The following is a 17,377-nucleotide window of genomic DNA, read 5'->3' on the forward strand; positions in this document are numbered from 1 at the left end:
TGCTGGTATGGTGATGATAAGAAATAAAAAGAAATTTTCCCATCTGCATAGTTTTAGCAGATGCTATTATAATTTTAGTTTAAATACAATATAAATTTTGAATTTATACCATGCATTTAGTATTTCACTTATAATTTTTATAATAAATTACAGGATCTTTTTATTAGAATGGGAGTGAATGTGTGATCCCTTTTGTCTGGACCTATTCATTTTTACTTTTCTACATTGTTTTCCTTTTGCTTTGCTTTTTAATATAATCTACCATATTGTTTGTATTTTTTAATGTTACCTTATGTCCTTTTTTGGAGCAAGTAAATATCTTCCAGACCTATTGAATTTCTATCCAAAGGACATAATTTCTAGTTTGAAGTATCAGTAAAGTAAGGAATGATTTATTATGTAGTTCTGAGATACAGTCATGGAGTTTTTTTAATCTCTACAGGGCCTCCCCACTCCCACCACATACATACATTGCTGCTTGTTGAGTTGAAGAGAGGACCTTTTAATATTACCATTTAATAAAAATGAAAGCTTAGATATAAACTAAATCCTAAAACTATAATACAAGTTCAGTTGTTAGATTTCTTTATTTTTGTGTTGTTATAAAGACCCTTTTAAAAAGAATATAATATAGTAGGAGAAGTCCTGGGTTCTGTGGTTTCCTCTCTCAGTGTGTCATCTTAGGTCACTTTACCTCTGTTAGTTTAATTACCTTTTATATGAATTGGAGATAGGTCTCTTTAGCCTAGGCTAAGGCTTGGACAGATTACACATTTTTAGTCCCTTTCAGCTCTGAGATCTGTGATTTTGTAGCTCTGCCATGGATTATATTAAATGAAAGGTTAACTTGAGGGAGTGTGACAGCCTTGGAGAGGTTCTTGCTGGGAGATAAAACTCTTCTTGTAACCTCTGTGGCTTGACTGAAAACCTCCTCTCATAAGTGTTAGCAATGTGACCTGACTGTAATCTGAGCTGCTATGGAGTTTCATGTTCACCCCTGCAGGCCCTGTGCCTCAGATATGTTTTTCAAATGCAAGATAATGAGAAGGAGGTTTTAATAAGGTGTTTTGCTTTTTAAAAAAAAAAAAAATCTTTGTTCTCCTTTTTTAAGTTGAACTTTATTTATTGGGTTGATTCTGTTTTTAAAAACATCATATGAAGTTGAGTTGAATGTAATGGCCACATATATGCCTTATTTCGGAGGCAGAAGAGAGGTAGTAGAGTTGTATATGACATCGAGTTGGCATAAATCAAACTAATTGTGTTCCTATTCAGTTTTATAAAAGGTTAATTTGACTCTATATATTGGGTATATATATTAGGTATACATTAAATATACATATAGAGGGAATATATATTAGTTTTAATATATAAAGTATAAATTGTTATGTAGCTATTAACATCATTTTAATATAACCTCAGAATAAATATTATAGCTAAAAATATTTTAAGAAACAATTGTCTTATCATCGTACATTTAATTCAATATGCCGTTCCCTATTTGGAAATTAATCTTGTATTTTCATACTCATTAGCTCCATGGTACCAGAATGTTCCAGTAGCCATGTTGATTTATAATTCATAGTCATTTAGTACCTTACTACTCAAAAATGTTATTTGCAGGCAATACCTGGAAACTTGTTAGAAATGCAGAATCCAAGTTCTCACCTCAGACCTACTAAACAAAAAACTGTTTTATTAAGATCCCCATGCAATTCTTATGCACATTAAAGTTTGAAAAGTACTAATTTAGTACAGTTTACTAACTAGATACAGCCACTTGAAAGTGTTATTTTATGTAGCTCTTAAGCTGTGTGATTTCATTGATGGTTTGGCTTCAGAACTGTGTTATCTCTTGCTTTAAATGGAACATAAATATCTGTTGACTTCATAACTAATTGATAATTAAGAGATCTCAAAATGTTTTAGGGCATGTTTAGTTGTAGGGGTATATGTCTTCATTGTTCCTGTAAGTTTCTATGAAGAGATAACTGTGTTATCTCTTCCTTTAAATGGAACATAAATATCTGTTGACTTCATAACTAATTGGTAATTAAAAGATCTCAAAATGTTTTAGGGCATGTTTAGTTGTAGGAGTATATGTTTTCATTTAGTTCTAGGGGTATATGTCTTCATTGTTCCTGTAAATTTCTACAAACTGCATGCAAAATATACCCTATTCCTTGTGTAGTGAGACAACTGAGATGCAAGTAAAAATTCCTCTGTGGTTTGCCATATGTGCAAATAAGAAATCTATGATTTGATATTAACAAGTACACCAAGTTCGGTGAAAAGAGGTATAGCCATCCATCTGCAAGCTCTGGGGCAAATTTGACAGAGTCATCATAATAGCAGATTATATTATGAAAAGTTTAGTCCTCACTGAATACTTAATAAAAATCCACGGTAGGGACAACATTGTTCCAAGTCTTCATAGTTACAATAGAAGTTGAAGACGCTCTCTAGTTCTAGACCCACTTACCTGGTTGGCCAGTCCACTGCTTGACCATCAGCATTTCTTTCATAAGTAAATTTGGCAAATTGGAATGTGTAGTTTCTAATAAATACCAGCTACACTGTCCCACTACATCACTGTATTGTTTCTACTCTCAAATTGTTTAATCTGGGTTATTTAAATACATATTTTCCCTACTTGGTCAATTCTATGATTTTGAAATTATATAGATATTCCTAATATGTAATTGTTAATACAAATTATCTGTGATCATTTTTTCTTAATCTCTTAGGTTGAACTGTCTTGCCATTTTTGTAGATAAAAAGCATATCAGCAATTTCATATGGTTTAACCTAATAAAAGAAATTTAAGGGGCTCTGTCTTATTTTTGTCACTCAGTAGCCACAAGGAATTATCTTGTTGTAACCCACTTTTGCTTTTATTGTTTTTGTTTGCTCTTCTAACAAAAGAAAGTGCCCTTTAGGAAAACAGTCCCCTTACACTGAAATTAATGAATGTATCAAACTTGGGGCTGATAAAAGCTAATGGTGAATTAGTAATTTATAAGTACGGTTTTTTTTTAAATTATCACATGGTATAAACATTACAATAAGACTTTTCATTAATCTGAGATTTTTCCTCTCTATTTGGTTGTAGTTTTGTTTCAGAAATCTAGTTCTTTTTCACAGTAATTTTTTTTAAATAGCTTAAATTATTTTAGGAAAAAAGTATATTGAATGAATTGGAGAAATTCAGTATAATTTTACAAAAACTAAGATGTAGTTACTAATATTTTTGTTACTGTTGCTGACAGTTCACTAAAACTTCAGTAATTAAACCAAGCTAGTTTAGTTGTTAGTAATTAATAATTATTTTGGCCATTTGCCAATGTTACCAGGTGAAATGAAATGAGCCACACAATTATGAAAGGAAATAGATGCTATCTGTGGAGATGGTTTTATTAAAGACTACTAAACTGATATTAAGAATGTGTACTTCATTTTGTTTAGGTCTTTGAGTGTATTACATATAGTTGCAGTCCTTTTAGCAACCCCAACAGCAATAACTAAGGTTTGTTAAATTGTATAGTTAGCAAACCAAGGCAAAGGTATAACAGTTCTCCAAGAGCGTGTTTATTCACCTACTGGGAGACTGCCTGATGAAGCATTTCTTAAAGGTGATTTGACAACCTGTGAAATCTAGGGTGAGTTTCCAGATCTTTGTCATTCTGGGCTGAAAGTTAATGATGTTAAGAAAGTACCCGAATTATAAAGCAAACTGAAAGGTGGGGATGTGGGATGAAACCACCAATGTTGAAATTTCAGCTTCTTTTATACTAAGCCTGAAGTTCATACATCATAGCAAGTAAATATATTTTAAAATATAAACTGCAGAGCTTTTCTTGCTTTTTACTATTACAGAGAAAAATAATTGTGAATTCGGTGTGTGTTAAAACAACTTCTGTTACCACATTTTGGGTGTTTTATATTATGTGTTATCAAGCTGTGTTTTTGTGTTTTATTTTAGCTTATTTGCACTAATCTTGATGAACTCAGGGAATTAATCACAAAAATCGAGAATGAACTCAAAGATCTGGAAAACAGTAGAAAAAAATCGGTAGGTGTTGATCCAAAAGTTCTATCTATTATTGTCAGCATTAAAATTTATTCCTGCTTTTTCCTAAAGCCTTTTTGAAATCTTGTTTTCCTGGATTACATGAAAATTTACCATGAAAGATAGAAACATTGTTTCTTTTATTTCTCCTGTGTGGTCTAGTTTTCATTTTTAATAGACAGAAATCGTGCCAGGGGCTGTTAAATTAATTTGGTTTGCCTGGTTTCTATCAGGTATAGTTTTAGATATTTCCCAGTATACTGGCTGGTTGTTTTCTGACTGGTAGTTTTTTGGGTAATGTTTGCCTTGCAAATATTCTTAATAATTATATGCTTTTAATGGAAGTTTATTGCTTAGTAACATAAAATTTTAATTCATTGTAACATAAAAACAGATGTAAATTGTTTAATACTGCCCCAGATAATTTTGATACATACTTAACAATATGACTTTTTAAAGAACCTTTATCTGCTGAAAGTTTTTTTTTTAACTTTCACTATATCGTCTAAATTATAATTAATCTTTACTTTCATTTTCTAATATTTTTATTGTTCTTGAGAGACTAGAGTTTAAGGGCATATATTTATTCACCTGATACTTGGTAAAACACTCAATTGTGCTATTTATTAAATCAATAACACCTATTTAACTAGCATTTATAGTTGGGCTATGCACAGATTTTAAATACAATTACATACCAGTAAATAAATGGGAAAGGCTTTAAACCTGAAGAAGATCGTTTTTTTTAAACCTTTCGTTTTGCGCCTTAGGAATATCATGAAGCCACTTTTAGATCTATGCTCAGAACCTGTTAATATAAATTGTATAAAATATGGTTAGTGATTCAGCAAGTTTGATATCGGCAGATTTGTATTAGTCATTTTATATGTTGTTAGGAAAGACATGTTGGTAGCACTCAGAAAGGAGGAGATTGCAGTACCATAAAAGTACAGCCTTCTGAAGTTACTTAGTACTAGGGTGAAACAGCCTTAAGCATTTCAGAAGTCTCACGTGTGACAGATAACCCTGAGAGTATCATGGCAATTTAAGAGAATAAATGCTCATGATGATAGTCATCAATTAGCAAGAAAACATTATGTTCAATAATTAACTTGAGAATGTGGAAAACTGCATATTTTGGAAATATTTTCATTAAAAATGGTTTAGATTCTTATATTTTTATACGTATACACTTTAGGTGTATAGGTAGTCTCTTGATGTGGAAGACCATCTGTTTGATTAAAATTTACTGCTGTGATATATTCCTCAAATATTTATGTTATGTAAATGTCATTTACTCTGTAGCCAGAGGGTTTTTTTTTTTTTTATGTTTTATGCTCAGAAAGGACTAATTCTGTTCCTTAATGGGAAGGAATAGTCTTTTTAAAATATCAGAGTGTTACTGTTTTTTGCAGAGGTTGTTTTAGGGAGGTGTCCATATTTCGTTCTAAACAATTCTGTTAAATAAAGTTGCCAATTTTTTATGCTACAGTTAAACATAACTTTTATTTATTCCCATATTATATATTAGAGCATTTTTTAATGCATAGTTATAAGCATAGTTGAATTACGTACTTATGGTATATATTATAGGAGAAAAAGACTTCTGCAAGCATTCTAGAGGCTTCTGTAAAGCCATTCACCTCATTTCCATTGGTACTGTGTAGAAGAAGAATAAAAGAAAACATAAACCACAGCCAGGCATAGTGGCTCAGGCCTATAAATTTAGCACTTTGGGAGGCTGAGGTGGGAGGATTTCTTGAGCCCAGGAGCTCGAGACCAACTTGGACAACATAGCTAGACCCCGTCTCTACAAAAAATAAAAAATTAGCTCAGCGTGGTGGTGCATGCCTGTAGTCCCAGCTTCTAAGGAGACTGAGGCAGGAGGATCACTTGTGCCCAGGAGGTCAAGGCTGCAGTGAGCTGTGATCATGCCACTGCATTCCATCCTGGGCAACAGAACCAGAGCCTGACTCAAAAAAACAGAAGAAGAAAGCATAAACTACAAATATTTGACATTGTATTCCTTGAGGGCATGTTAATCAGAAAATTTTAGATTACCCTAGGGTTTAGTTGATTTGATTTGTATCTCTAAACTTTTAACTTGTCCATGCCCCCTGATGTTTGCATATTAGTTTTAAAATATGTTTTCCACCCTTCAAAAAGTAGAAATTCTTGGAACTGTACTTAGCAGGGATAATCTTACTGAGATTACTAACATAAGAGCTCTTTCTCCTTAATTTAAACTGTTTAAAAGATTGTTTACATGAACAGACTATCTTAACCAATGAAACAGCCACATAGCATAAAGCAAATAGACAATAAAAGTTTGCATCTATTGTTCCTTATTTTTTACAAAAGCTAATATTGATTGTGATAGATATTCTAGGAATTAACTTTATTGAATGTTTATGTTATGTAATGTATGTTACGTTATGTTATGTTACGTTATGTTATATGTTATGTATGTTTGCTGCCAGTTTAGCATCATTTGGGAGTAAGGTGTTCCACTTAACTGAATTTCTAGATAACTGAAATGTAAACCTTTGATACTAAAACAATTTTAATGGAAAAACTTCCCTGACTCCTTGTACTAAACACAATTTAACCTTTTCTTTATGACTTGAGGGTCATCGTTATGAATAACAATATTGTTATATTGTTATATATAGGAAGCCTTCCTTCACTATTGTCAGACGATTGAAGTATTAATACTGATCTTCATAAGAGTATTTCACTGTCAAAACTAAGTATCTGGAGTCAAAACAATTCTTTTATTATCAACATTCATTATCTATGATAATGGCTCCAGTAACAAGATATATTCCATTATAATATTTTGGAAATATATTTATAAAATATTTCTTTTTATAAATTATAAGTGTCATTACTAAAGATAGACATTACACGTGTGATAGAGGATTTAACATGGATTCATATAATACAAACACCTAGCTGCATCAGGAGGCTTCTCTGCAGGGACTTTCCAGATAGTATTTCCTACCAAAGTAGAAAAGCAGCAGGGAAGAATGGTCCCATTTTTTCACTCAGGTAAACATTCCATTTTAAAAGTTTTTTTGTTTTTAATTAGTAAACTTTATTTTTTAGAGCAGCTTTATGTTTACATAACAAAGTCTTTTTAACCTTTTAGAGGTTTTGTCATTGAACTACTCATTGTACTGGAAGACGTAGTGTTTTAAAATTTAGATTGTTTACTCATTCTTGCAAAGCAACTAATTTTGTTTATGGTTAATGTGAAGAGAAAAATGCTGTAATTTTCTGAAATTTATACGCAGTTCACTTGATCCCATCACTCCATTTAGGGGTTAAGTCCAAAAAGTCCTCATCGTCCTTCAGATCCTGTGGTACTGAACTTAATTTTTACCTACCAGGTATTTGTTAAAAGTGAGACCTCTGCGTGAGATAAATACGTAGTTTGACAAAGCCCTTTAGTTTTTGCTTTCTCATCATTATTTACATGATAGCATTCTTTCATGATCTAAAGAAGAAATCAGAACATTTTGTTTTTATTTTTGTGGTTTTAGTTAGCAGATAAAATTTGCATTTTGCTTAATTATTTAAAAAATACCTCTGTTAATGTAGAAAATTTATTAGTTTTCCTGAAAGATAGAGCTAAGATATTGATAACTTTACCTGATCTTATTGTACTTGAAATTTGTTAGACAGTATTGCTTTCTAAATAATAAAAATTGGAAGATTTCGCCAAACTTATATTTCTAAGTTTTTCATATAATCCCCTTTTCCCTCATATTTGTTTAATGCCCTTTATGTTCTGTATCATAGTTCTGATTTTCAAAGAAGTTTCAGTCTTTTTCAATTAAGGAAAGACCCTTGTAGAGATTGGGTATGAGGAAAAGTGAAAATTTTGCAATAAATATGTTATTTATAAGGAAAAAAACCTCTTCTGGGTTATGTGATGATAAATGAAAGTCTTACAAATATTGATAATTAAATTTTAAATGTAAGACCACATCTTTTCTAATACATCTTTTATCAGATAAGCCCCTAACATTGAGTAAGATCTAAGATTTTATTTACTTCTAAATTTTATAATCAATATGTAAGGAAAGCTATACATATTGAGCACAACCGCCTGTTTGCTTTGATCCTGTGATGCTATTTGGAACTTAACTTTTGTTCTCCCCATTTGTCCTCCCTACCCCCAAAAGTAATGTACACGAGGATGTATTTAGCAGACCAGCCCTAGTAGTGGAAATTTGGAAACAATCCATATGTCCAGCAGTAGCGAGATGACTAACCAAGCAATATTAACACACTGTTACATAGCTAGCAAAATTGGTAGATCATTTTTACAATACGGAAATATTTGTGAAAAGTTAAGTTTTAAGAACATGCACAATAGGCCAGGCGCGGTGGCTCACACCTGTAATCCCGGCACTTTGGGAGGCCAAGGTGGGCGGATCACAAGGTTGGGAGTTCGAGACCAGCCTGGCTAACATGGTGAAACCCTGTCTCTCCTAAAAATACAAAAATTAGCCAGGCTATAGTGGCGCGTGCCTGTAATCCCAGCTACTCGGGAGGCTGAGGCAGGAGAATTGCTTGAACCAGGGAGGCAGAGGCTGCAGTGAGCCAAGATCGCACCACTGCGCTCAAGATTGTACCAGTGCACTCCAGCCTGGGCGACAGAGCAAGACTATCTCAAAACAAAAAGACATACAAAATAATATGTACATAATGATTACAGTATGTAAAAAGGTATGTTAAAAAGAATTAAAGAAATTTCAAGTAATGGATAAAATTAATCTTTATTATGTTCTTAAAATAAGGTAAATTCAGAATACAATAATAATACTTCTCTTACCTAACCAAAGGGTGTACATTAGCTAGACTGAATATTAGAGAAGTCAGAAGCTTAGATCAGAGATGCTAACTCCCCCAGTTTTTTGGTCACATAGTTCTGTATAAGCCAGTGGTTATCAATCAGGAATGATTTTGCTCCCCTTCCCTAGGACACATTGATTGTCATAGTTGAAGAAGTGGCACTGGCATTTAATGGATTGAAACCAATGTTGCTGCTGAACATCCTACACCGTAATGATCCTACAATGCACAGACATTTCTCCACAACAAAGAACTGTCTTGTCCCAAATGTCAGTTGTGCTGAGGTGGTAAAACCCTGGTAAAAGCCTGTATTTGCTAAGGGCCTTATTCTTTCATTCTGTCCACTGCTGCCAACTTACTTGGAGAGAAAACAAGTTGATGTTTTGAAAGTTAGGTAGAAATCACTGAAATCATAATACCAGATCCCATCATAGAGAGAATTCTATTACATAATGTACTTCTAATTAAGACTTGTACTTGATGGAACTTGTGAATGTCTATGTTAACCTTTACCCTTCGTGATTCCATCGATGATTAAGAAAGATTCTTGACCTTAGCTTCCCTTAGTATAGGAAATAAGTTACAAACAATATGGTTATATATGTATTTTCTTTATTCAGTTTTAGAAATATGATGTGATATGTTCTTAACTGAAGATATTGTAAGGAATGATAACATAAGTAAATGGAAAAATATTGACAAGTAATGTTATAAAATAATGTTATAAAACTACATATGTTATAAAACCACTTATTACACATGTAATAGTAGTGTGTTAATTATGTTATAAAACTACGTATAATAAGTGGTTTTATAACATTAATAACGGCTTTCACTGTATGAATACTGATATGAGGCAAAGAAATTATTGTGCATTAATCTTATTTTCTAACACCTGTAAAAAATAAATTTTATTCTATTATATTGAAGGATAATGGAATTTTCCCTCTTCTCTCCATTTCATGTCCCATTTTCTCAGTGAGGTATCAAGTCAATATTTTTAATATTATTTTATAGCCAGCTGTTTAGAATACAAAATCTATTGTACTACAGTATAAGGAGCTTTAAGTATATTCAGAGTTCTCAGTAAGCCCTAATTACTTTACTTCATGGCTTTGGTTGTAATAATCTCTAAATTATTCTTAAAATTAGTTTTATTTAGGGTTTTAACAGTCACATCATGTGTACGATATGTTTTTTATTCTAGATCTTCTGGTAAACTCGTTAATGGTTAACAAAACTGAAAACTATCTCAGCTGTGGGAGAAAATCAATCTACCTTTAAATAGTTACACTAAGTCTTTTAAAAATTAAAATGACCTTTTGGAAATGTTGCACAACAGATAAAATGTGCTTTTCACCTGCTTAGTTACAGATTCTAGCCTTATTTATTAGGTAACTATTTTCTGAATGTCTTCTATGTGCTGTGTATAGTACCAGGAACTTGGTAGGAATCCAGAGATTAAAACTAAGTTCCTATCATCAAGGAATTCACTTACAGAGTAAGATTTTATCCTCAACCTGTGGGTTAAAATATTTATTTATTTTAATTTATTTTTATTATTTTTAAGATAGGGGCTCCTTGCTCTGTCACCCAGGCTGGAGTGCAGTGGCACGATCATAGCTAGCTCACTGCAGCCTTGACCTTCTGGGCTTAAGTGATTCTCCCACCTCAGCCTTGAGAGAAGCTGGGACTAAAGGCTCAAACCACCACACCTGGCTAATTTTTGTATCTTTTGGTAGAGATAAGGTCTTGCTGTGTTACCCAGGCTGGTCTCAAACTCCTGGGCTCAATTGATCCTCCTGCCTTAGCCTCCCAAAGTGCTAAAATTTTTATTTTTAATTAGGGTTGGTTGGGCTAGCCCCTGTCCTTTTATAAAATATTTAATCTTTTATTTTCAAGCTGTTTATTCATAAGTCACCAGACACCATAGACATTTGCTCACTTCCCTTAATTACATGTTTATATTAATATGTTGTTTGGGAGTAGGGTAGAAGGGCAAATAACATGAATTTTATGGAGAATCAAATGTTAACTGACATGTTCAGAATAATAATGAAAAAGGGGACCTAGATGATAGGAAATGTGAACCAGACATATATGACTGGTAAGGCAAACAAAGCTTCAGTTGACTGTAGTCACTGAATTATTTGAGAATGCATTATCTTCATTCATATTCTACTCTGCACAACTAAGAACTAGATTTTAACTTTGGTTTACAGTGCTCACTGTTTCTACTTAGTGCAGTTTGGCTTGATGGTTTGAATCCCATCAGGGAAAGTTGCATGAAAACAATGTTTGAAAACCTCTCTCTTCCAAAGAAAGATTGTACATTGTTTTTACATCAGGCAGGGAGTTAATGCTGTATATTCCATATATCCCAGCACAGAGTTGAGTTTCAGAGGAGTTGACCTAAGTACAGATCCTTCTGTAGTCAAGAGCTTTCTAGTGTTTCTTTTTCTTTTTCTTTTCTTTTTTTTGGAAACGGAGTCTTGTTCATTTGCCTAGGCTGGAGTGCAGTGGCATGATCTCGGCTCACTGCAACCTCTGCCTCCCAGGTTCAAGCGATTCTCCTGCCTCAGCCTCCCTAGTAGCTGGGATTACAGGCATGTGCCACCACGCCCAGCTAATTTTTGTACTTTTAGTAGAGATGGTTTCACCATATTGGCCAGGCTGGTCTCGAACCCCTGACCTCAGGTGATCCACCCGCCTCGGCCTCCCAGAGTGCTGGGATTACAGGCTAGTGTGTCTTTTATAATTTGCTTTAAACCCTTTTTTTTTTTTTTTTTGAGGCAGAGTCTTGCTCTATCACCCAGGCTAGAGTGTAGTGGCATGATCTCGGCTCACTGCAACCTGCGCCTCCGGGTTGAAGTGATTCTCCTGCCTCAGCCTCCTGAGCAGTTGGAACTACAGGCACGTGCCACCACACCCAGCATATTTTTGTATTTTTAATAGAGACAGGGGTTCACTATATTTGCCAGGCTGGTGTCGAACTCCTGACCTTGTGATCCACCCACCTCAGCCTCCCAAAGTGCTGGGATTACAGGCATGATTGCCACCGCACCTGGCCTAAACCTTTTTCAGTCACGTATCACATACCCTTATTCAAATATAAGTAATTTAAATGTCAAACATTTTTCAAAGTCCCAATAAATTTGTATTGTCTTCTGTTTAACAGTTTGATTACTACCTTCCATGGTTCTGGAAAATTGAATTTAAATCTATGAAGGTTAAGGTAAAAAAATGAGCTTTACATCATTCTTAGTTTTTGTATTATAGAAGATATAAAAATCTTTGGAAAGACTTTAATTCAGTGCCTTTTGTGAGTTGGGAAATTATGTCAAAACTGAATGGACTGAATATTAATAAAACTTTCTTAGCATCTTACTAGACTCTGTAGAGAAAGGAAAAAAATTATACATTATATATTGAAGGAAAATTAACCCAGAATCCAGCAGAGAGCACAAAGGAGCCTAAATAGAGAGCACAGAGTACACATGTGGATGTTCCACTACTTTAAAATAGAAAGACCTTATGGGAAACCAGTTCTTTAAGATGTAATTCTAATAAGTAGTAGCAGCTGCTTTTAATTAGGACAGGAGATGTTTAAGGCAGATTTACTGACAGCATGAAACACTGATAAATTATTTATTTATTTGTTTTTGAGACAGGGTCTCACTCTGTCACCCAGGCAAGAGTGCAGTAGTGTGATTTTGGCTCACTGCAACCTCCACCTCCAGGCTCAAGCAGTCCTCCCACCTCAGCCTCCCCAGTAGCTGGGACTACAGGTGCACACTACCATGGCCGGCTAATCTTTGGATATTTTGTAGAGACAGGGTTTTGCCATGTTTCCCAGACTAGTCTCGAACTCTTTGGCTTAAGTGATTTACCTTCCTCTGCCTCCCAAAATGCTGCGACTATAAGCATAAGCCCCCATGCCCGGCTAATGAATAATTTTTTAAAAAAACAATTGAAAAAAATATGTAAAAGCAGGTCTTAGGAGTTTAAAACTAACAAAATAACTCGTTCATAATGATGACCCAAGTCATCAAGTTAGATTATATTCATTATATTGTCAGAAAATCTGAAAGACTTATATTTTAGGAACATTTTAATCAATTTTTAAATAACCTTTTGTATCTAAGGAAGAAACCTCAGTTACATGAGAAATGTGCTTATGTAGTGGAACACTTACTGTGGGCCTTTTCTGTCAGAGTTAGGTGTTGTGAGAGAATATGAAAAAATAAAAGTAAGTAGGATACTGTCCCTGCTTTTCAAATATTTCCCGTCTTAATTTCACTTACTTGGAACTTTTTGTGCCCCTCTTATGCCAAATAAACATCCCATTACTTTGTGGTTTAGATTGTGCTGTGAATTGTTTGAGAACCCATCTTTCTGATAGCATATATGGATCTGTTAAAATATCATCAGTTTGTTGGCTTAACATCAATTTATTGAAAACAGTCAAATTCAGATACTCAACCAGTGGTTAATTTCTAGTCCACGGTTCATTCTTTGTAAATGAAAATGGTAGCACATTGTCTCTTAAATATATATTGTTAGATTTTCTTCCCCGGTGATAGTGAACTACCTTACCAGGAATGTGACCTGTCACCCAGTTTTTCCCCCTCTACAAAGCTGGAAGACAGAGAAACTTGCAATGTTATCATTATTGTTATTGTTGTAGTTTGCCTTCATGCTTTCTATTTAAATGCTAATTTAGAAACATAATGGAAATGTTGGATATACTATTCAATGTATTCAGTGTGGGATGCCTTTAAAGTACAAACGCGTTCCTTTTCTCCTAGTCTTAAGTAAAAATTGGTAAGAGTATCAAGAGAAAATAATAGCATATATAATAGTTCATGTTAGAGCTTCTGTCAGTGTTAAAGTACTTTTTAACTTTTTTCATATTTATATGTATTATACTGTCAAAATAGCACTTTTTCAGGGACTGTGTACCAACATGATTAACATGATGTTTTACCCCCAAAACTGTGAATATGCAGGAATATGTTAGTATGGTGGTAGTTTCTGTAGGTAAGCAGTAAGAAAAATAGGTAAATACTTATTGAATATAGTATTACCTTTTCATGTAATAGTACTTAGACTAAGGAGAATGTCAAATAATTAGTTTATTAAAATACTTAGTTACAGTTTATTATATACTGTTTTTATTCATGTGAGTTTAGATTATACCTTTGGATATAGTTAGTGATTTTAAATGAGACATCTTTTAGTGCCCAGCTAACTCAGTCAGTAGAGCACGAGACCCTTAAATAAGACTTCTTTTTGTAGGGATCCATTTAGCTTTTCTAAAAGGTATTTGCGTTTTAATTAAAAAACATAATATGGCTGGGCGCAGTGGCTCGTGCCTGTAATCCCACTACTTCAGGAGGCCAAGGCAGGTGGATCACTTGAGGTCAGGAGTTCAAGACCAGCCTGGTCAATATGGTGAAGCCTCATCTCTACTGAGAAAACAAAAATTTAAAATTAGTTGGGCGTGGTGGCAGGCATCTGTAATTCTAGCTACTAGGGAGACTGAGGCAGGAGAATTGCTTGAACCCAGGAGGTGGAGGTTGCCATGAGCCGACATCGTACCTCTGCACTCCAGCCTGGGCAACAGAGCAAGACCCTGTCTCCAAAAAAAAAAAAAAAAAAAAGAAAAGCATAATATATTGATATTTAATACCTTCTCTACCACAGAATTTATGTTTGTGACAAGAATTAAACTTGTAACAAAAAATGTTCTGTGCTTCATGTGTCTGTGATCTAACAACATATTTGTAAATAAAAGCATAGAGGAAAAAAGCATTCATACTTTTGTTGTATATGTTTTGTACTGTTCTTTTTAATAAAAATGTTATCTCCACAATAATACCATCTCCATTTTAAAAAGCATTCTTTGTATATTTTTATATGATTTTAATTTTTTCTTCATATGACTGCCGATACCTGTTTTGTTTAGATATAATATTACAAGAAAAATCTATGTAAGTAACTGTATGGCTTGTATAAACAAGTGACTTTCACCTAAGTTTAATGTACAAAGTATCTAAATTAAAGTGTGCAAAATATATTTGTTGTTATGAGACATTTAATATAGAATTTATTTATGTCCCTCTTTTTTTCCTTTTTAGGTATCCAATGTCCCCAGCATCAGTAGATTGCCAACTCCCTCTCCTTGCCACACTCCAGCCAGTGTTATGCTGGTGCTGTCATACCCATCCCAGATTACTGTAGCAGAATGCAGTTGTTCTTTAGTTGTGAGGTAAGTTTCCCTCCCGACTCATTTCACATACATAGAGATGCAGCTTTTCTTTTTACAATATTGTGTAGTTTTGTAAGTTATTTTTTATTTTCCTTTATGATTCCTTAAGTTATTAATCTTTTACATTCAAAGACTTATAAAACTGCATGATATAATGAAGGACTTAATCTTGTGACCATAGACCAGTTCCTTGTTGTAGCAATCCCTGTGGGGTTATAAAACCTCCAGTGTTTGGTAGTTGGGCCATCTTATGGAAAGGGAGCTGGCAATCTGCAGCTGCCGTGGACATTGGATGAGAAAGCATGAAAGGTAAGCTTCAAATTTAAATTATATTGTATGTCTTTGGTTCCATAATGTACACTTGAAATTCATACTTTTGTTGATTCATAAAAGAAAAATACTACTTGTCCCTTTATAAAGTGACCTTCAGTAAATATTTGAATTATGAAATTCATGTAATGCATTGAGATTCTCTTAGAAAGTATTGTTTGCCTATGAAAATAGTGAAAATTCTAACATGGAAACAGTTAATTTATCCCTGTGTTCACATACTTGTTTATAAAGGAAAGTCAGAACTAAAATTAGATGCATAAAGCTTATTAAATATATTTTTATTAGAAAAAGTCATAGCACTGCTCCACAAATGATCTTTTACTAAATTATCTATCTGCCATTTTTATCTTTGTTTCTGTATTAATCAGTATCGAGAAAGAGTCTTAAGAACCTTTCTGATTTTTATTACATCCACATTCTGTCTTTGTGTTTGAAGACAGAAGAACTTGCTGTTTTGCTTTTAATTCACTCTTAACTTTAGGTCATTATAATTTTAATTATTATTGTAATTTTAAAAGTTAAAATAAGTCTTAGAGATTTTAATTCTTATAATACAGAGATACCTACATGTAAATATAGGTACTTACACAAGATAATCTATGTCTTCTTTAGGAATTGTCTTTGTGGGGTCCAAGAAATACAGCATTGTATAGTGGAAGGAGATTAGACGTTAGTATTTAGAGTGTAGAATTCTAGTCTAATGGCTGCTTCTGTCGGCACATACAGTTGTGTCTCAGTATCCTTGGGAGATTGGTTCCAGGACCCCACCTTCATACCAAAATCCATGTACGTTCGAGTGCCTTATATAAAATGGTGTAGTCTTTATGTATAACCTACACACATCCTCCTGTAGACTTTAAATCATCTCTGTATTACTTATAATATCTACTACAATGTAAATGTGATTTAAATACTGGTTATACTATATTGTCTAGGGAATAATGACAAGAAAGAAAAGTCTGTATGTGTTTAGTGTAGACACAACCATTCATTTTTTTTCTTCCAAATTATTTTATATCTGTGGTTGGATACATAGGGTCAACTGTACTTCCCTGTATAACTTTAGACCATTTTCTTCTAGAAAATAAATGCCCTTTTAGTTTCCTTTCAACTTTAATAATTTCATCCGAGATGAAACATGATCATTGTTCTTTGTTTTTCCCTTGTCCGTGTATATGAATAAAGTTGATCAATCAGAAAAGCTATTAGTAGCTTTTAGTTAATGACCTAATTTAAAGTTCAATAAATATTTGCTTGATTTTTAAGGAGATTTTTATATTAGACCCAAGATAAGGCAGATTATCATCTCATTTCTTTTATATAACTTTTCTTCTCTTTACATTAATTTCATTGTATACCATGCAACTCTGAGAACACTACTAAGTAGAAAGGGACAGTGTCATTATTTTAATTTGATTGGGGTTATAAGCACCATGTTTTGACCAAAGCAGATGATACATAAAACAGGCAGTGTGAGTTTCCCTTTTACTCTAAGTAATTAAAGCACCTTACCTCAAATAGCAATCCCAGAACAGTTAATTTTCAACTTTTTTAAACCTCTGCATGCTTTTGAGCAACATAAAAACTTGACTCACATTCTCTATGGCAGGGTATAGGGGTGCCCTTTGTTGTGGTCATTATATTCACATGTATCTGCTAGACAAAGCATTTTATCAGTCTTTTCTATAATTTGTGTTATGAAAATAATAAACTTTTGGGTTTGTTTTCGAAATATAGAATGATTCAATAAGCATTTTCAAATTATGAATGAAGTACTATACCACCACTACCCCAGACTGAAAGTACATAAAGAAAGAGAAGAAGGCCATATAGAAAACATA

The 17,377-nt window shown here is 33.4% G+C and overlaps 1 protein-coding gene across 3 annotated transcripts in view; it reads left to right on the forward strand.

The window, feature by feature from the left end:
- The window catches only part of BRD10 (bromodomain containing 10), an 86,147-nt gene that overhangs the window by 56,249 nt on the left and 12,521 nt on the right, over positions 1-17,377 (forward strand). For 2 of the 3 annotated variants that reach the window (XM_063594493.1, XM_008977021.6), the window contains one exon: positions 3,983-4,072. The exons of the other annotated variant lie outside the window; for it this stretch is intronic. In XM_063594493.1, coding sequence (XP_063450563.1) covers positions 3,983-4,072 — 90 coding nt within the window. The remainder of the gene's footprint in view (positions 1-3,982; positions 4,073-17,377) is intronic. 3 annotated transcript variants of the gene reach the window in all.

Source organism: Pan paniscus, chromosome 11, assembly GCF_029289425.2.
Source record: "Pan paniscus chromosome 11, NHGRI_mPanPan1-v2.0_pri, whole genome shotgun sequence".
NCBI lineage: Eukaryota > Metazoa > Chordata > Mammalia > Primates > Hominidae > Pan > Pan paniscus.